The sequence below is a fragment of the Octopus sinensis genome, linkage group LG1 (assembly GCF_006345805.1).
Source record: "Octopus sinensis linkage group LG1, ASM634580v1, whole genome shotgun sequence".
Classification (NCBI taxonomy): Eukaryota; Metazoa; Mollusca; class Cephalopoda; order Octopoda; family Octopodidae; genus Octopus; species Octopus sinensis.
Genome location: NC_042997.1, coordinates 183,850,638 through 183,872,983, shown reverse-complemented (window position 1 = coordinate 183,872,983; position 22,346 = coordinate 183,850,638). Strand labels below are relative to the sequence as shown.

The 22,346-nt window shown below is 38.8% G+C and overlaps 1 protein-coding gene across 1 annotated transcript in view; it reads right to left on the bottom strand.

The window, feature by feature from the left end:
• Positions 1-22,346, bottom strand: part of LOC115213250 (serine/threonine-protein kinase PRP4 homolog) — a 46,201-nt gene that overhangs the window by 16,889 nt on the left and 6,966 nt on the right. Inside the window, exons 3-6 of the mRNA XM_029782188.2 lie at positions 13,571-13,873; positions 8,929-9,129; positions 4,822-4,909; positions 2,300-2,693 (exon numbers count right to left, since the gene is read on the bottom strand). Coding sequence (XP_029638048.1) covers positions 2,300-2,693; positions 4,822-4,909; positions 8,929-9,129; positions 13,571-13,873 — 986 coding nt within the window. The remainder of the gene's footprint in view (positions 1-2,299; positions 2,694-4,821; positions 4,910-8,928; positions 9,130-13,570; positions 13,874-22,346) is intronic.

The window sequence follows — 22,346 nt, the reverse complement described above, 5'->3', positions numbered from 1 at the left end:
AATACACGAGAGACAATGAGCTGCTGAAAAAGGCATGGAAAATTATGAGTGAAAACTAAAAGTAATTAGAATTGTGAATGCCTTATTTGTCTGATGAATCTTTAAGGAGATCAGAAGCAGGAAGGACATAAGACAAATGCGATAAAATGATTAACAATAATCCTTAGTAAAGGTTGATACTGCTGCGAAAGAAACCATTTAATTAATGCTCTGGAGAGCACATTTGTTATATTTATATTAGCCATACCATATAACAAGACAAGTTGATAGCATATGACAAAAAGAATGATTTATATGTTCTACTATTAAAAGAAACAAATGGACACACTTAGCAAGTTCGTTAATCCTTTTACATAATCCATTAAGATCTGATTAACCCTTTAGCACTTAAACCAGTCACATCCAGCCAAAATATTCCGTTTTACGTTGAAGCTGGCCAAATCCAGCCTCTCACACCTACCCTACAATGTTAATCTAAAAATATATTATCACATCATCAAAATCTTAAAGCTACAAGATAATACATGGTTAATTTTTAAAAATGTGAATAAATGCAGGAGTGGCTGTGTGGTAAGTAGCTTGCTTACCAACCACATGGTTCCGGGGTTCATTCCCACAGCATGGCACCTTGGACAAGTGTCTTCTACTATAGCCTTGGGCCGACCAAAGCCTTGTGAGTGGATTTGGTAGACGGAAACTGAAAGAAGCCCGTTGTCTATATGTGTGTGTGTGTGTGTGTGTGTATATGTTGGTGTGTCTGTGTTTGTCCACCCCAACATCTCTCGACAACCAATGCTGGTGTGTTTATGTCCCCGTAACTTAGCGGTTCGGCAATAGACACCGATAGAATAAGTACTAGGCTTACAAAGAATAAGTCCTGGGGTTGCCTTGCTCGACTAAAAGACGGTGCTCCAGCATGGCCGCTGTCAAATGACTGAAACAAGTAAAAGAGTAAATAAATATCACTGTCGACAAAGTAATCTGAATGCTAAAGGGTTAAATAAGAAATAAATCAAGAGACATAAATTAAGCAGAAATAATTTTAAACTAACTTACAATGAAACTTCCTGAAGACTGTCTTCCCTGACAGTATCAAGCATCCAATGAATGTAGACTAGTTATTTTAACATAAATTTATTGAAGCTTTAACCCTTTCATTACCATATTTCTTTTGAGATGCTCTGTGTTTCTTCCAATTAATTTTGAAGATAACAAAGAATTTAGTAAAATAACTTTTTGAGATGCTTTGTGTTTCTTTCAATTACTTGAAATATAAGAAAGAATTTAGTAAAATAACTTAGTTATCATTAAGCTAGTGTTAGGAACATAAACTGTGACTAAGGTTTGGTGGAAGATTTTAATTTAAACCTTATAAAAACAAGATATTTGTACTACAGAGCTAGAGGCGGTTTCATCCAGGTTGGTATTGAAAGGGTTAAATACTCTAACATACATCTGCCAGTTTCCTACACTCCGATACTTCTCTTCCACACTATCTCTTATTCAATCGATTGCCAGAACTATACTCATTTTCATTGTTAACAACTTTCACCAACACACGTCTATACTTATCAATGGATCTCTTTCTCTCTCTCTTGGCCCAATCACTCTCCTCCATACTTGCATACTTAATGCATTGATTTTACTTCTCAGTCAATACAGACAGGCGCAGGAGTGCCTGTGTGGTAAGTAGCGTGCTTACTAACCACATGTTTCCGGGTTCAGTCCCACTGCGTGGCACCTTGGGCAAGTGTCTTCTACTATAGCTTCGGGCCGACCAAAGCCTTGTGAGTGGATTTGGTAGATGGAAACTGAAAGAAGCCCATCGTATATATGTATATGTATGTGTGTGTTTGTGTGTCTGTGTTTGTCCCCCCAACATCGCTTGACAACCAATCCTGGCGTGTTTACGTCCCCGTAACTTAGCAGTTCAGCAAAGGAGACCGATAGAATAAGTACTAGGCTTACAAAAAATAAGTCCTGGGGTCGATTTGCTCGACTAAAGGTGGTGCTCCAGCATGGCCGCAGTCAAATGACTGAAACAAGTAAAAGAGTTGATGTCAGTGACATACACTTCCTATATCAATGAGGACTTTCACAATACCTGCATTACTGGAATTTAATGATTAAGTAACATTTTATAATAACACACTGTAATGTATTAAGTTTCAGTCTGAGGACTGCAGCCAGGCTGGGGCACCACCGTTTACACAAATACATTAATGCAAATGTTGGCTGTATCACAGAAACACGTCCCACTCGAACTTTATTTCACTCGTTATGAAAAGAGAATATTTACCATTATCTAAACTTTCCAATGTTTCCAGCTTTTGTTTAATTATGTTCTCGAAATCATCCAAATCTACATCCATCGGAACATCATTAGAGTTCTTGAGTTTTGAATCTTCTGACTCATCATCACTGCTTTCTGTAGATGACGACGACGATGATGATGATGAGGCTGACGATGATGATGTTGAAGAACTATTATCAGAATCATCGTCTACATCTATAGCATTTTCATCTTCATCTTCATATGCTTCTTTATTTTCTATTTCTTCTTCATCCTCTTTTTCGTCAGCTACCTCAGGTGCCTCTTCAAAAGGCTCCACCTCATCGACATTTTCATTTTTCTCAGTATCCTCCTCCACAGAAGCTGGTGTTTCAGCATCATCTTTGCTGGTTTTCAAAGTCTAGGGAAAAAAAAAAACCCTCAAAATTATAGTTGCAATCAATAAAAATATTAACTGAAGTGTTCATGTGCAAACATAAAGATATGTGTATACAATAATAAAGAATGGATGTTGTTAGGTCATTGTAACACCACCAAACCCTCTCATCAAGATGCAGTGTATCAGGTGCAATCGCTTTTTCTCCGTTCTTTATGTATAACAGTTCAATGTCTGTCTATCTCTCTCTCTCCCTCACTTTCTGTGTGAGTATGTGTGTATGTTTGCGTTCTGTGCTAAATAGTCTATCACTAAAAAAGCCATTGTCAAATCAGATTTAATGCCCAAACAGCTATGCCAAATAGCCAGAACCCAAACAGCTGCAGCCAATTAATCCCATTCTGAGAGGTAATAGTATTCATTCAGTCCCATTTTCCCATGCAGATTACAGGTTGAGTGGGGGCTTAGCTAAAGCAGGATCTTAGAGCAGGATGCACTTTCTATAATGAACAGTTACCTGTTTTTCAACAGGTAATTGTTAATTTTATTCCATGCACCTTTGAAAGTGCAGAGCAACAAGCCATAATGTAAACAATGAACGCAAACTTTTTTGCAAAAGCAGTGACAAGCAAAACTGTGGAATACCAACGTTCATGCACATTGCACAAACATATGCAATGAACTTCCATAGTTTCTGTCTATCAAATTTACTCACAAGGTACTGGTCAGCCCAGGGGTATAACAGAAGATTCTTCCCCAAGGTGCTGTGCAGCGGGACAGAACCTGAAACCACAAGGCTACAAAGTACACCTCTTAACTATGCAGCCATACTTGAAGGAAGGGTACAATTAATTGAATGCAACTCAATGCCTGTCTGATAGCTGTTTTATAGAAGTGGAGGGATGAAGGGCAAAGATTTACCCAGGAAGAACATGAACTCAGAATGCATATGAATGAGAGCAGTTGCATCAAGAGGTGCTGATCTCTAATTGTAGAGGGAAAATGTGGAAGGAGTAGACCCAGGAAGATATGGGATGAAGTGGTGAGAAAAGATCTATAGATGTTGGGACTCACAGAGCAGATGACAGGGGACTGAAACTCCTGGCAGTTTGCTGTGCTTGAAAAAACACATCAAGCTAAGTAAAAGCATGGTAGCCCTTGCATACAGGCTTGTCCCCTGCAACCCTCTCCAGCTGAGCATCCCTAATCTTATGGATTTATAAGTGCTGGTGCCACAGAAAAAGCACCCATGCCGGTGCTATGTAAAAGTACTTCTGTAAAGTTGTTGGCATTAGGAAGGGCATCCAAACATAGAAACTGTACCAAAAACAGACATGGAACCTGAACAGCCTTTCAGCTGGTCAGCATGGAAAATGGACATGAAATGATGATGACTGTTAAACACTTAACTCAATTCTGTAGTATTTCTGAATGTAGAAACGCAGAATATTTAAACTAGATACTATAAAAGGTACCTGGTCAATTGTTCTAATGCTTTACTATGTAAATCAATGAGAAAAAAATTAAGTAAAATCAGAGATTCTTTGAGTTGAGATTATATTAACATTTATGAGGGTTAATCTTTTTTTTCAAACTACTAACAAATTGGGGGATCTTTTCGGTTTGAATGGCAGTTTTTTCTAGCGGTGTCATGTGAAATTGTCACCCATAATTATGACCCTAGTATCAATCTATTGCATTTCAATCTATTTTAGGGTTAGGGTTAGGGTTAGGGGTGGGGGGAGGGTATCTTTTTTTCTTCAGAAATGTAAATAAACCCAATCTGTTTCTTAAACGAGGGACATATTCATACGGCACAGAATGTTTTCACCTCAATAGACGGTCATTGATTGGTTGAAATTGCAGAAATTTAAGAAAAAAAAAACAACAAATATCTTACAAACTATAGAATTTTCTCAATAAAGCCAAGAGAAAAAGATGTTTTATAAACACATTAAAAACTGCCGTTCAAACCGAAAAGATCCCAAATTGGGTACAAATTTCTTATAGAACTATCTCAAACAATTACCTAGAACCATGAAAACAAAATTAAGAAATTGTTAATAAATTTGGAAAGACAAAAAAATACCACAAGAAATACACGTTTGTTAGAATTCAGTTTAACTCTGTTGATAGTAACCAAATATATTACCTCTAACAATGCTTCTCTTTCTTTCCTACGTTTTTCAATAATTGCATCCACATCATCATCTTCCTTTTCAGAAAAATCTAAATCACCTCTGAAATAGAAACATTAACTAATAAGCATTATAGTAAAATATTAAAAACTTTAAAAATATTAATACTCTTTTACTCTTTTATTTGTTTCAGTCATTTGACTGTCGCCATGCTGGAGCACCGCCTTTAGTCGAGCAAATCGACCCCAGGACTTATTCTTTGTAAGCCTAGTACTTATTCTATCGGTCTCTTTAGTCGAGCAAATCAACCCCAGGATTTATTCTTTGTAAGCCTTGTACTTATTCTATCGGTCTCTTTAGTCGAGCAAATCAACCCCAGGACTTATTCTTTGTAAGCCTTGTACTTATTCTATCGGTCTCTTTAGTCGAGCAAATCAACCCCAGGACTTATTCTTTGTAAGCCTAGTACTTATTCTATCAGTCTCTTTTGCCGAACCGCTAAGTTACGGGGACGTAAACACACCAGCATCGGCTGTCAATCGATGTTGGGGGGACAAACACAGACACACAAACACACACACATATATATATACATATATACGACGGGCTTCTTTCAGTTTCCGTCTACCAAATTCACTCGCAAGACTTTGGTCGGTCCGAGGCTATAGTAGAAGACACTTGCCCAAGGTGCCACGCAGTGGGACTGAACCTGGAACCATGCAGTTCGTAAGCAAGCTACTTACCACACAGCCACTCCTATGCTTAGAAAATTATTATTATTGGAAATGTCACATGATATACTTCACATCATGAATCAATGACAGTATTTCTATGCAAATGATTGACTTACTATGTGCAGCAGCAAAATCTCTCACTAAACATTCTTTCAGCTTTAATCCATTTGCATTCAGGTTACTCTGTCAAATGTAATGCTTAGTTATTCACATCTTTAAAAATTTATCACGCATTATCTTGTAGCTTCAAAATTTCTATGAAGAGCTTTTTTATCGTTAGAATGACATAGTAGGGGGTAGGTGTAAGAGGCTAGATCTGACCAGTTTGAATATAAAATTGGTGGAATATTTAGCTGGATATCACCAGTTTAAAAGCTAGTGTTAAAACTTACAAAAGCATGTATGAAATGCTTTGTAAGTTCTTATAAAAACTGACCTACATTAAGGATGGGATAGCCAGAGTCGTTAATGCCTACTGAATGCTTTTTTTGATAAGCTATCTTCAGGCTTAAGGCATGTTCAGGCAAAGTTATTTTGCTTTTTTAACAAAAAACATCAGTAGCGACATTATTTAACACTAGCCTTGTTGAGTTTAAATAAATTATAGAAAACTCAAAGAGTAAATAGTAAAAAATAAGATGTGTAAATTATCAAATTTTCTATCTATCTTAAAATGCCAGTAAACCTATATGGAAAAGTTGTCTTCTTCTTCTTACAGCATTCAACCGGGGTGGGTTGAGCTGGCTTCATTCATCCTCAATGCTGCATCTCTCACAAACGCTGACCAGGCCTGGCGATTTGAGGCTAATGACCGCGTGATCTCCAACCACTCCTTATTCCAGCGGCGAATGCCATAGATATGGGGGCCTAGGTTAGGTTCCAGATCAGCCTTGACCGTCGTCAGCCAGGTTTTTCGTTGTCCACCACATTGCTTTCGCCAACCCTGAAGGGGAGCTGGGGCAATTGCTTTGTAGATGAATTCTCCTGGTTGACGACGGAGGGCATGACGTCTCATTAGGATGGAAAAGTGAAAAAAAACTTGACTCTTTTAATAATTACACACAATATTAATAGCATTTTAACTATGTGAATATATCTACTAGTAACTAATTTTGGTATTAAATGAAGAAAAAGCTGCTGATTATAATAGTTTACTTGTTGTTGTTTCAAACCTAAGACATTGGATGAAAATCATTAGCTGAGATACTTTTGTTTTTCTAAAAGTCATCAACAACATAGAATGAAATGGATAAAATTGTGATATTTTTTTCTAGACTTTAGATCTATTTCTTAATTATAGAACAAGTGGGAAGATTTTTGTAAGCTGAGACATTTGCATGAACTTGACAATAAAATTATGTACAACCGACACTTGGCAGTGGAAGGATTAGCATTAAGAGAGCCATAAAAAAAGTTATGAGACATTTTGAAAATAAAAAAATAATATTACTCTTTTACTGGTTTCAGTCATTTGACTGCGGCCATGCTGGAGCACCGCCTTTAGTCAAGCAAATCGACCCCAGGACTTAATCTTTGTAAGCCTAGTACTTATTCTATCGGTCTCTTTTGCCAAACTGCTAAGTTATGGGGATGTAAACACACCAGCATCGGTTGTCAAGCAATGTTGGGGGACAAACACAGACACACAAACACAAACATATATATACATATATACGATGGGCTTCTTTCAGTTTCCGTCTACCAAATCTACTCACAAGGCTTTGGTCGGCCTGAGGCTATAGTAGAAGACACTTGCCTAAGGTGCCACACAGTGGGACTGAACCCAGAACCAAGCTACTTACCACACAATCTCTTCTACGCCTATTAAAAAGTAATTTTTCAAAGAACATTGTACTTGGCATAAAAAATAAACAAAAATTCAATTAAAAAAACAACTTAGAAAAGATAAAGAGCAACAAAAATGGAAAAGACATGTTCACTTAATTGAAGCTGATTAATATCACAATAATTTTCTTCTACATTAATTATTGGACTTTCTGGTAATTAGATGTCAAAAGTAACTGCAGATACATTTGGAGACATAGCCAATATCTTACTTGCTTGACATACACATCGTAATTATAGCACTGACAAATATTTATCATATCAGATACTACTTAATAACTCATTATATTTTATTTGTGTATTCACTATATGTTACCATTATTACTAATTATCATCAACATTTTCTTATTAATAAAAACTTAGCTTCATACCAAATAATCAGTCTGTGAGTAGAGTATTCAGCCAGGAAGCATAATGTTCTTGGTTTGAAACTTGGTATCCTTATCAGTTGGTGCAATACTTGCAAATGGACACAAGTAGAGGATGGACCTCAAAACAAAAGTCTCACCTCCTCAGCTGCAACCACCACCACCACCACCACCACTTACACTAGAAAAATGGCAGGGTAGAAAGCTATTTATAAAGCAATGTATAAATAAAACTCCTTATCAATATAATTTACATTCAAAACAGTAATTAGCACTGTTGACAAAAAGTAACTATAACAGAGAAAGATAAAACCTCTCGATATCGACACAAATAGATTAATCACAAGTCATGTGATTGCATGTCACCAAAATGACGGACATTGCAATTAACTAAAATCTATCAATTATTACAATAGCTGGTTCGATCTAAAGCAAAAAGATTTCAGAATAATTTACAGTTGTTTTCAGAATGTCAGCTTATTAAACAAAAATATTCCAACAAATTTACTGAATCCAACTCTTTACTAGACTTAACTGAAACTCAATCTAATCTGACAACCAATCATCATCACCATCATCATTTGATGTCTACTTTCCATGCTGGCATGGGTTGGATGGTTTGACAGGACCGGGCAAGTCAGAAGACTTGTGCCATGCTCTATTGTCTGCTTTGGTATGGTTTTTATAGCTGGATGCCCTTCCTAATGCCAACCATTTTACAGTGTGGACTGGGTGCTTGTCATGTGGTGCCAGCAGCAATGATGTCACCAAATAATTTACAAGACGCTTCCATGCCAGTGGCACATAAAAAGCACCAACTGATCGTGGCCGTTGCCAGCCTCCCCTGGCCCGTGACGGTGGCACGTAAAAAGCACCCACTACACTCACGGAGTGGTTGGTGTTAGGAAGAGCATCCAGCTGAAGAAACACTGCGAGATCAGACTGGAGCCTGGTGCAGCCTCCCGGCCTCCCAGACCCCAGTCGAACTGTCCAACCCATGCTAGCATGGAAAACGGACATTAAACAATGATGATAATGATGATGATGACCCCTCAACTGAGGGAAGGAGTAATAATGAGGAAGGTTGATAAGATTGAGAAGAACAGTTTAAGAATACTGAAAAAATACTACACTCAAATGCCACTAAAAAATAAAAAAGGACAGAAGTACTTACTCTTCTTCAGAAGATATTTCAACTTGCAAAAACAAACCCTCAGACAAACTGTCTTTGAATTTATCTACAGGTCCTTTAAACTCTTCAGCATGGCGCTTAGCACGACGATCTTCAGTAGTTCTTTGTTTCCTATCACGAGGTGACCTGCTTCGTCCATATCTCCTAGGAGAGTAGCTTCTATCTCTTCCACGATGCTTCATACTAGAAAAGTAATATAAATATATATATAAAAACTACAAAAAGTAAGAAATATAAATAGTATAACATATATATATATATGTGTGTGTGTGTGTGTGTGTGTATAGTTTAGGGCAATCAGTAAGTTGTCATAATAGGAACTCAGAGTTTCTAATGCCAGAGCTAAGAGCTACGATGCATTCTCAATGACTATTATGACAATAGATGCTATAAAAAAAAACGTTGAATAAAAGAAAAGTTATTCTAATAGAGTAGGAAAAAATATAAAAGTTAAAAAATACACGCAACCATATTCTCACAATACATAGACATAAAAACCTCCTGCGTTCATAAACATCTACATACGTACACACTCACACAAACATGTATATGTACATGCCCATACACACACACAAACATATATGTGCATTTACATAGTCATACACATATCCACGCACATACACACATATATGCATGCAACTTCATCTTCATATATGCATAGGTATATGTCTACATATATATTTAGACAATTATACATATAAACATACGCATTCCGTCCCTATTTTTGTATTCATATTCGTGTAACATCGTCCATTTTCCGTCCTTGTTTCATATATATTCGAAGCTTTTTACCAAGGAATCTAATGCACTTAGCTTAGTTTTTCCTTGGGCTGGCCAGATTGGAGCAATCTCAAGATTAATCAGCCAAAATTGTGAGGATGTTCCGGTTCATTACTGAAGATTGAAGGCTTCGAATGTCCCGTCTGTGTTATATATTTCAACCCCCGGTCGATGCCGCAGCAAGTTCCTCTTTAAAATTTATCTTACTATTTTTTATTCGTTGTTACTACGTTTATTCATACATTGATAACTTGATTCGTATTACCCATCTCATTCGCTACGAAAATTAACCTTTTAGGCTACTTTCAAGCCTTCGCCATAACTTGATTTATCTTTCCTATCTCTCTCTCTCTCTCTCTCTACAATTTAACCTTAGGCTACCTCAAGCCGTAATCCTATCTTTTCCCATCTTTCCGCCATTGGCGGTGCGCCCCGCCCCCCCACCCCCACCACCAATACCGATGAACACTGTTCTCACTCCCCCCCACCACCAATACCGGTGAACACTGTTCTCACCCCCACCACCAATACCGATGAACACTGCTCTCACTGCCACCACCAATACCGGTGAACACTGCTCTCACCGCCACCACCAATACCGGTGAACACTGTTCTCACCCCCCCACCAATACCGGTTGAACACTGCTCTCACCCCTACCACCAATACCAGTATACCCTGTTCTCACCATCTACACCGGATACGCCCTACTCCCTCCTCCGCCCCCCACTACCCCTTATCCTCATATGCTTTCACTGTGAAAAGACAAGCTGCTAGCGCCATAGCTCATCAACTGCCCACCGATCTTTGCTTCCTCCTGACACCGCCTCAATCCGACCATCCCCTTTTAGTACCCTCCCTGCCTCGTAATATCCTAAAGACCCGGGCTGCTTTCTGCAGCAATTCCACATACCCCCTACCCATTCTAAGTACCCCGGATCCCCAAAGTACCCCGGACCTCGTTGCCCCCGTGCCGCTGACACGTTAAAATGCTCGAACCGATCGTGACGATGCCGGACCCCTCCGGCCCCTGTGCAGGTGGCACGTAAAAAGCACCCAATCCACTCTCGGAGTGGTTGGCGTTAGGAAGGGCATCCAGCCGTAGAAAACCTGCCAGATTCAGACTGGAGCCTGGAGCGGCCCCTGGCTTCCCAGACCCGGTCGAACCGTCCAACCCGTGCTAGCGCGGAAAGCGGACGTTAAACGATGATGATGATGATGATGATGATGATATATATATATATATACATACATATACATACTCATACAGGCATACATTCACACTAACCACATATATGAATGTACATATGTACACAGATATATTTATATATATATATATCCCTATGTACTGGACACAGTCCTGCACTCGTATACATACATACACGCGTACACATATATACACATGCACACATACACATTTAATATATACATACATATACTCACACATGTACAGTCACACCATTAAAAAGGAAAAATGAAAAAAATATATGAAACAATAAAACATGTTAAGACATATGGAAAGCTTGTACAGGAACAAAGTAAAAATGCAGATTCTATCCGTGATCCGGTGGGGGGGGGGACAAAACCATAACAGGAGGTTTTATGTCTATGTATTGTAAGAATATGGTTGTGTGTATTTTTTATCTTTTATATTTTATCCTACCTATTAGAGTAACTTCCCTTTTATTTAATGTTTTTTTTTATAGCATCTATTGTCATAATAGCCGATGAGAATGCATCGTAGCTCTTAGCACTGGCATTTGAAACTCTGAGTCCTATTATGACAACTTACTGATTGCCCTAAAATATACATATATAAATTCCTCTATTTACTTAATATCAAGGTCTCATTTTTTTGTTGTCATTTATTATTATTATCATTATTATATATATATATATCAGTCACCATGATAGATCGTTAGCCACTACACACATTTCTTCTCCGTGACCTCTGCAAAACTCCTGGTCTTTTCTAGCATACTGTCCATTGCTATGACCGCCCTCACGAGCTCCTCCTCTGAAGACAGCTCAGACCCGGTAAGGTTCGAGTACATTGTCTCACCGCAGCAACAAAACCGACGTCCGACTCGGACACAATCGACAAACCAAATGCAGTATGGGCAACCGGAAGCAAGCTGGTTAGCGAGCTACTTTATTTTATTAAATTTGCCATAAAGGCAGTACACAGATGGGACACTACAACACATGTGGGAACATATAACAATTAAAAAATAAAATATGATATAATGAATGAACATGAAAATGCACATGAAGAACAAATTAAAATATGATAATATGAATGATATCTGAAAATGATATTATGAAGAGTGTGCTACTCACCCCACACTGAATAACACAACTCGCTGTCTCTGGGTCCTGAGTCCTTTTTCTCTTTTCGTTCAATCCTGTCACTTGATGGTAACCTTCTCTCCATCATGCATTCATAACCTTTTTTGCCGGGAGGGGGGTCTTCTAAATTTTGTGGTGTCTGTTCTTTTTTTTTCTTTTTTTCTTGAGGGGAAATGGAGTGGGTGGGTCTGAATGGTCTTGGGTGGGATAGGGTTGGACTGGGGTGCCACATCATACTCAGTGTCTTTTCTTTTTTTTCTCTTTCTTCTTGTGCGCTCTGCAACTTTCCATTCCTCCTTTTCATCGCTCCTTGCGTCTTTTTTTTCTTTCCTCTCTTTTCTCTTCTGTCTCCGCAACCACATCCTCGGCCGTAGTCTTTCGTAGAGGGCAGTATGCTCTAATGTGGCCCTTTTGGCCACATTTAAAGTAACGTGGTACTCTGCCCTCTACCCACACCCTCAGCATGATTTCCCCCAGCGTCACAGTCTCTGCCAAGTTCTCAAGTTGTTCCTCCTCCGTCTGAATGATTAATTCGAGCGTCCTTCCTTTGCACCCTCCGTCTTCTGTTTCTGTGGCTTGGAGGACAGCCACCTTTTCCTCGCTTCCAACAAGGACAGCTGCCACTACCCAAGCCTCTTCAACATCCGGCGGAATTGCTTCTACCCTCACTTTAGAAGTTTTTTTTCCCAGGTATTTGGGCAGAAGCACTACCTCCTCCGTTTTCACCACCACACTTGCCAGCCTCATTGCCTCTTCAGCTGTCCTAAATTGGACGACCATTGTTCCGTATCTTTTTCCTTTTGTGATGTATGTGATTTCTTTTGACCTCTCTCTTAGCACTCTTTCTGTATCCGCTTCCACCTGTTCAGCCCTTTTTCCTTTTAAAGAGAACACCTTATAGGTGATAGTCTTCCTTTCTATCTTCTCCATAATTCCTTTGGGAGGCGACAGTCTTACGTCCCCTCCCACCTTCTGTAGCATCTTGCCATGGTTTTTCAGACCAGCCAAGTCCAGCTCCTTTCGTTTCTTCTCCGTGACCTCTGCAAAACTCCTGGTCTTTTCTAGCATACTGTCCATTGCTATGACCGCCCTCACGAGCTCCTCCTCTGAAGACAGCTCAGACCCGGTAAGGTCCGACTACATTGTCTCACCGCAGCAACAAAACCGACGTCCGACTCGGACACAATCGACAAACCAAATGCAGTATGGGTAACCGGAAGCAAGCTACTTACCACACAGCCACACTTACGCCTATTAATTGAATACATCTGATATAAATACTTTCTTTCTCTTCATACACATAAAGAGAGATTCGCTTGCACATAAACAGGGAGAGAGAATGAGTAAAACATTAAAACATCTGATGTCAAAATAAGTCAGTGTCAAATTAAGCAGTGCTAAATAAGCAGCACCAAAATATTTCGTATCCCATAGAGTGTGAGTGAAACCAGAACAACATAACTGTGAAGATATTAGATAAAAAATAAATGCACTTACCGATTTGGGGATCTACTCCTTGACCTACGGAAACGGTACTTATCAGCTCTTTTACTGTATCCTCTACTTTCACTCACAATGAGAACATCATCATCATCGTTGTTGTTAGTAGAGGACAGCTGAGAAGTTTTGTGTTGCTTTCGTCCAATGTCAAAGCGCTGACGAGATATTGGGCTACTGTCTCTCTTGGACCGATGTAAAGGTGAATTAGAACGATGCTTAGATTTTGAGTCATGTGATATGCGCTTTGGAGAGCTTCGAGAGCGTTTGTGAGGAGGTGAGCGTTCAACCGATGTCCGTCTCCTATAAGCAGATTGAAAATGCAACATATAAGAAATTGAAGTCATTAAATTTTTCTTGAATAGCTGAAAGATACATACACACACACACATATTTATATATACATAGTCAATAAAACATAAGAAAAGAACCACATTCTAAATTTAAAAAATCAGTAGTTAGTAAAACAAGAAGTTAAATTCTGGTCATAGAGCTACCAAAGGTTTTGTATCCATGAAAGCCTTGTAGATAGTTTGTCAGACTACATACAAAGAAACAAAAATTATTAAACTTTGTGGACGTGAGGAAACACTCAGATATTGAGATTTAGCTCAGATATCGAGCTAACATATAAAAACGTTAATTAGGACGGATTATCTCCCCTTCGAAACATGGAGTAGATAAAACAGGGACAACTGAAGTAGGAGAATATTCTTTATGTTGTATGCCTTGTTTCTCTGTTTGTTTGTTTTCGTTGTTCAAAAAAAGTTTGTTTCTATGTTTTTGTTTTTATGTTTTCATTTCTCATTGTGTTCAACGTTTTTTTTTTGTCCTGTAGCCATATATGCATGTATATATACATATAGATGTAGGTATGTACATATATGTATATATGCATATATTTATATATTATTATTATAATATATATATATACACATACAAAGTAAGATAGGGGTTATGAATGTAACCCACTATGGGATATCAATTATCCAATATACTGCTGGTAAAGTACCCAAATTCTTAATACATAAATGCTTTTAATTGCAATGCAATTAATTCATTTATTGTATTAAATGGGTGAAGGTAAAAAATATTTTTCCCGTAAATTCATAATACAAATGAGAAAATGGAGAAACAAATTCATTTCGTTCATCAACTTACGGATATTACAATTTCACATCGTTTACACACACATACATACATACATACACAGACACATCTCATTCCATACAGAAAATAGATAAAAGTTGTAACATCACATGCAGGATTCAAACACCACATTTGCTATAAACCACTTAACTGAACTAACTGCTAAACCAAAGCAATATCATAGCCTTTGACTGCCTAAATTAGTAGGCTTAAGTCCATAATGCACATACTAGTGACCAGTCAACAGAGATCTCAGTCCATATAGTATTTAAATCCAGCTGATAAAATACTTAGATGCATACATATATGTATACATAAGTATGTATGTATGTATGTATGATATATGTGTGTGGGGAGAGAGAGAGAGAGAGATTTAACTTCAATAGTTTATGACATCGAAGGACTGAAAGAGAAAGTAGATCTCTTGAGGCTTTGATAGAAATTATGAAAAACTGAACTTTCACACATACATTGAGTTCATGAAATATATATTAAGTTTCAAAAGGACAAAGAAAAGAAAACTGACAGCTGTTGTTAACTAAATAATTTCAACAGAAACAATCGTTTTCCAAAGATACACTTGAAAAACATTAAACTAAAATGTAATCTTTTTGGTATCTCATATTGATTTAAGCTGGATTTCATCATCATCGTTTAACGTCCGCTTTCCATGTTAGCATGGGTTGGACGATTTTGCCTGAGGGCTGGCAAACCAGATGGCTGCACCAGCCTCCAATCTTGATCTGGCAGAGTTTCTACAGCTGGATGCCCTTCCTAACGCCAACCACTCCGAGAGTGTAGTGGGTGCTTTTTACATTCCACCGGCATGGGGGCCAGTCAGGCAGTACTGGCAATGACCTCGCTCAAATCTTTTTACACGTGCCACTGGCACAGGTTCCAGTGAAGCGGGCTGCATGTTGTGTTCTTGAGCAAGGCAGTTTATTTCACATTGCTCGAGTTTACTCAGCTGTAGAAATAAGTTGCAACGTCACAGGTACCAAGCTGTATCGGCCCTTGCCTTTCCCTTGGATAACACTGGTGGCGTGGAGAGAGGAGGCAGGTATGCATGGGCGACTGCTGGTCTTCCATAAACAACCTTGCCCAGACTTGTGCCTGGGATGGTAACTTTCTAGGTGCAATCCCATGGTCTGTGTCGTGACCGAAGGGGGGTCTCAGCTTTTCTATTACCCTCTCCTCTCTATCACTCTCTTGCTCTGGTTCTCTAACTTCCATTTCTCTCTTTTATCAACTGCTTGGTTATGTTGCTTCTATTCAATTTCCTTACTATCAACTATCATACAACTGCCTATCACTCACTCTCCCTTTTAACACACTATACCCCTTTAGCTGTAGCTCTCTTCCTATCCTTTAGGGTGGGAAAGAAAGGAATGAATGAATGAACAGAGGCAAAGCAAGGAAGAATGATGAATGAATAAAAACAGAGACAAACATAAGGGGTTACGCTCGAATGGTGCCCTTTTATGTGCCACGGGTACGGAAGCCAGTTGGCTGCTCTGGCAACGATCATGCTTGGATGGTGCCCTATTAGCACATGCACAAGTGCCAGTAAGGCGACGCTGGTAATGATCATACTCGAATGGTGACCTTTTTATGTGCCACTGGCACAGAAGCCGGTTAGCCACTCTGTCAGCGATCACACTTGTTCTTTGAAATTGATTGTTCTCAATAGCTTATTTCCCAAACCAAATACAAGCAGGGACACTCAGTTTATATTCATACATGAGGATTAGTTTAACTTCAATATTAGTAAATATATGCTTAATGTTGGAATTAAACATGGCAAAGTTAGAGATATTTTGTAAATCATTCCCAAAGCACAAAACAAAATCTGAAAGAGAGGGATTTTGCGAATTTCAAAGTGGGAAGAACATGCCCAGAAACTGATTAGTCTTTACTCTTGACTTGGTGGACAGTGAAGTACAACTGGCATTAGGTCAAAGAGAAATGTATTTAGTAAATAAAGACTTCAAAACCATAGCAGTTTAATATGTAAAGAGATTTGGTAGAATTTAGTTCCTTGTACTGAAAGCAAGCAAATGGATATAGAAAAGTGCAGAGGAGCTTAGTTATGCAAGAGTAGATAATAGAAGATCTCATGAAATGAATTCTTATTTCTTTATTGCCCACAAGGGGTTAAACATAGAGGGGACAAACAAGGACAGACAAAGGGATTAAGTTGATTACATCGACCCCAGTGTGTAACTGGTACTTAATTTATCAACCCTGAAAGGACGAAAGGCAAAGTCGACCTTGGTGGAATTTGAACTCAAAATGTAATTGCAGATGAAATACCGCTAAGCATTTCGCCCAGCATGCTAACGTTTCTGCCAGCTCACCGCCTTCTTATGAAATGAATTCAATGAACAATTCAGATGGCTGGCTAGAAGAAATATATAATTTTTTATCTAGATTACATATTTTCTATGAGAGATAAGAGACACGTCTCATTTAAAAGGTCACCATATTCTAGCAGAAAGAAATCCCTATTCTATTGTACAAGCCCTCAACTGAAATTAAGGAGGTTTGAAGGAAATGAACAGAGTGCATTTACTACACATGTAATACAAGAAAATCAAAAGATTCCAGTCTTCAGTTATGCAATAATTCTAATAATATGACAAAGATTAGTGATGGAAGTAGCTGTGATGAGTATATAGTTGGAGGGTTAGAAGCACCTCCATCTGATCAGGATTACTGCCAGAGCAGCTGTCTGGCTTCCATGCCGGTGGGCACGTAAAAAGTACAATTTGAGCATGATCGTTACCAGCGTCGCCTTACTGGCACTTGTGCAGGTGGCACGTGAACAAAACATTCAAGCGAGGTTGTTGCCAGTGCCGCTGGACTGACTCCTGTGCAGGTGGCATGTAAAAAACACCATTTAGAGCGTGGCCGTTGCCAGTACCGCTAGACTGGCCCTCATGCCAGTGGCACATAAAAGCAGCCACTACACTCTTGGAGTTGTTGGCGTTAGGAAGGGCATCCAGCTGTGAAAACAGATCAGATGGAGCCTGGCGCAGCCATCTGGTTCACCAGTCCTCAGTCAAATAGTCCAACCCATGCTAGCATGGAAAGTGGACATTAAATGATGATGATGATGATGATGAATACCAAAGGTTTTTCTATTCATGCCTAAGAAGTATAATGTTGCATAGCAGCAAAGACTAAGCACTAAATGTTGAAGATCTTCAAAAAGCTGGTGAGAAATGAGTTATCTTATTAGATGCACAATGTTAACTTGCATGAAAAATAGAGTACATGTGAAATGAGAAGGTAGTTAGACATTAAGGCATTAGTTGATTGTGTGCAGGTAAGTGAAAAAGTGCTGTGTGGAAGGAACTTGTCTCAGAGAAAGATAAAACTCTTGAGAAGCAGTAAGGTCTAATCTCTCTATATATATAAGCTGAAGTTGTCTGTGTATGGCAGGTTTGGTAGCCTTCAACTAACACTATCTCCTCCGAGACCCTGTGGCGCAAGTTGACCAAAATTGAGAGTATGATAGGAGAAGGCTTGCTCTTCCTTCCATAGAAGAAAATTTCAAATCAGACCATGTTAACACCAAAAATTATTTACATCAAAAAGGTGCTTTTTTTCTACGAAAATCCCTATTTTTTTACGATTTTTTGACTGCTGTGTCGCCATTTTTTGGTGTATTTCAACCAGAAAAATTTTCACTTGAAGAGAATAACAAGCTACATAATGCAAAATTTTACTTTTCAAAGATTCCAATCCTAAAGGGTCGAAACAAACCCAAGCAATGACAGGTGATACTGATAGTTTTGCCAACATTGAAAAGTAGATATAACAATGACAAGAATATGTAGGAGATAGATAACTAAAATAGGAGATCTAATGAAAATACAAAAATCTAGAAAGGGAGAAGGTTCCTAGGTATGAAAGAATATGCACTATATCTATGCAAAGATCAGCTAATATATTAAGAGACAGGAGAAAGAAAAACCAAGCTACTGAACTATTAATGAGGGGATATTTACAGATGAACTGAATGCAATGTAGCAAATGTGAGAATACATCAGCAGAGTAAATCTAAGTGCAGATGAATATACTAAACTTATACTTCTGATATAATTTACAATTAGCAACAACTATATCAACAACAACATAACAGTTTATCACCTTCTTTTTTCTATTGTGTGAAGGCGCATGGCTCAGTGGTTAGAGCAACAAGCTTACGATTGAGAGGTTGTGAGCTCGAATCCCGGACCGGGCTGCATGTTGTGTTCTTGAGCAAGGCAGTTTATTTCACATTGCTCGAGTTTACTCAGCTGTAGAAATAAGTTGCAACGTCACAGGTACCAAGCTGTATTGGCCCTTGCCTTTCCCTTGGATAACACTGGTGGCGTGGAGAGAGGAGGCAGGTATGCATGGGCGACTGCTGGTCTTCCATAAACAACCTTGCCCAGACTTGTGCCTGGGATGGTAACTTTCTAGGTGCAATCCCATGGTCTGTGTCGTGACCGAAGGGGGTCTCAGCTTTCTATTACCCTCTCCTCTCTATCACTCTCTTGCTCTGGTTCTCTAACTTCCATTTCTCTCTTTTATCAACTGCTTGGTTATGTTGCTTCTATTCAATTTCCTTACTATCAACTATCATACAACTGCCTATCACTCACTCTCCCTTTTAACACACTATACCCCTTTAGCTGTAGCTCTCTTCCTATCCTTTAGGGTGGGAAAGAAAGGAATGAATGAATGAACAGAGGCAAAGCAAGGAAGAATGATGAATGAATAAAAACAGAGACAAACATAAGGGGTTACTCTTCAGTTTTGCTGGAGGCAAGACAACCTCTCTAGTGCTGGTGCATCTATTACATTCAGTAAAGTGGTTAGTAATAGAAACAATACCAAAAATGAAATGTACGAATGAGAAGAGGGCCTTGACCCCTCTAGGAAGGCAGTAACTTTAATAACTGACTATAATGACCTGTCCAGCCCATACCAACACAGAAAAATGAACATATGACGATAAAGACCTCCCACAACCTTCACTGTTTCAGCATGCCAGTTCTGCTATATCATATGTCAACAAGAGAGCTTATATGTGGTCATTTGACTTGCTAGAAGTAACAGCAAAATCTTCTTTAAATTATACCCTAGCATTTTAATAACATTATCATGTTAGATAATGCATTCCTAGCTATATTATGCCTGAATAAAAGATAGGATAGTTATGGTTGGAATATCTTTTATCATAGGACTACTCAATCAGGGCTGACCTTGAGATAAACAACAGCAGTTTGCTGTATTAAAAATGATACTTCAATGAAACTAAAATAATTTTGGAAATACATCTATAGAAAAGAGTCAAAGCTGGTCAAATCAATTACTGAAGGATTAGTTGTTCAAATAATATAATCAATAAGACCACTATATCCATGATCGACACACTTAACTTCTAGTGGCCTAGTAAGAGTAGGTACTACTATAATGTGGTGTGTAGAGTTCACTACTTTAAGAGTGATGTTGAAATGACTGTAAAATTGGTGATCACTTAATTTGCTTGCAGTACTGAATTCAACTGCCACTTGTGTTTATGGTTTGAAGTGTTCACATTATCATCATCATTTAGTTGAGAAGACCTGGCAAGCCAAGTGAGACCATTACCTCGTGGCCTATGCCAGGGGTGTAACCAGCCCACTTATGCATACCTTTCCTTCATTGGACACTAAACTCTGCTCGCGAAGACCTGTTGAGGCAAGTGAAATCGGAATCGAAATTGAAATCAAATTCGATGACTGGCATCCGTGCTAGTTGAGCGCTAAGAGCATCATCTGAGTGTGATCGTTGCCAGAGCAGCTAACTAGCTTCCGTGTCGGTGGCATGTAAAAAGCACCATTCAAGCATGATCGTTACCAGCGTCGCCTTACTGGCACTTGTCCCGGTGGCATGTGAAAAAACATTTGAGCAAGGTCATTGCCAGTGCCGCTGGACTGACTTCTGTGCAGGTGGCACATAAAAAACACCATTTGAGCATGGCCGTTGCCAGTACAGCCTGACTGGCCCTCGTGCTGGTGACACGTAAAAGCACCCACTACACTCTCAGAGTGGTTGGCTTTAGGAAGGGCATCCAGCTGTAGAAACTCTGCCAGATCAAGATTGGATCCTGGTGCAGCCATCTGGTTCGCCAGTCCTCAGTCAAATTTTCCAACCCATGCTAGCATGGAAAGCAGACGTTAAACAATGATGATGATGATATATATATATATATATATATATATATATATATACATACATACATACATACATATATATATATATATATGTGTATCTTTCTGTTGAAGAGCGTAGGCTCGAAATGTAAAAGACTTGTTTTATTTATATTCCTGAGCGCCATACTAATACAATTGTTTGTTTATATTCCACCTGCCTTCGTCTTTTGTTTATTTTCATAAAGCTTCCCGTTATATATATATATATATATATATACACACATATGTATGCATACATATATATCAAAGTTCATCATCATTTAAACGAATTTTACTTAATTTAGTGTCTGTTTTCCAAGCTGGCGTGGGTTAGACAGTTTGACTGGGACAGGTAAACTGGAGAGTTGTACCAGGCTTCAGTCTGATTTGGTTGGATTTCTACAGCTCGATGCCCTTTCTAATGCCACCCATTCCAAGAGTGTAGTGGATCACCTTTACATGTCACCAGCACAGGCCACAACTATGGTTTCACTTGGTTTGACGTGTCTTCTCAAGCACAGCAAATCACAAAAAAATCTCATTCAATACTCTCTTTCTCTCTTTTACTTGTTTCAGTCATTTAACTGCGGCAATGCTGGAGCAACGCCTTTAATCGAGCAACTCGACCCCGGGACTTATTCTTTTGTAAGCCCAGTACTTATTCTATAGGTCTCTTTTGCCGAACCGCTAAGTAACGGGGACATAAACACACCAGCATTGGTTGTCAAACAATGCTAGGGGGACAAACACACACACGCATATATATATATATATAAATAAAAAAGGAGAAGAAGAACAGAAAAATAGCACTTAGTGCACATATTGATACCTGTGCCGTACAACTTCATCCCAATTTTAGAATCTTTCCCCTCTACAAATTTAAAGACAATGCCACTCATACCCAGCGAATAACCATGGAATCCCACTTTATTAATAAATACAGACCACTTCTAAACACATCCCCCTAACACGAACCCACAACAAACACACTTACACCTGCACACACCCTACACACACTTTTACCCAGATATTAACACCATGACACACGCAAATATATGGTTCCACACATACACATAATTTGATACGGGTGCAAAACATTCAACACTATTTTTTGGAAATGACTGTAAATATTGACTTCACACAAACACGTTGCTTCCCGATACAGGCACAAGGCCAGCAGAACTATAAATATTGAAAATTGTACGCACACATATATACATGCGCGCGCGCCCTAACATACATATAAACACACACACACACGCACACATACATACATATAGCTCTGCCTGTCCTAAATGAACTTACTTATCCAGCTCAAATTCAGTCAAGCGGAAAATACACTCCTTAACTACGCCCTAAAAAGCTATTTAAAATATCCACATGACGTCTACTGACCAGCC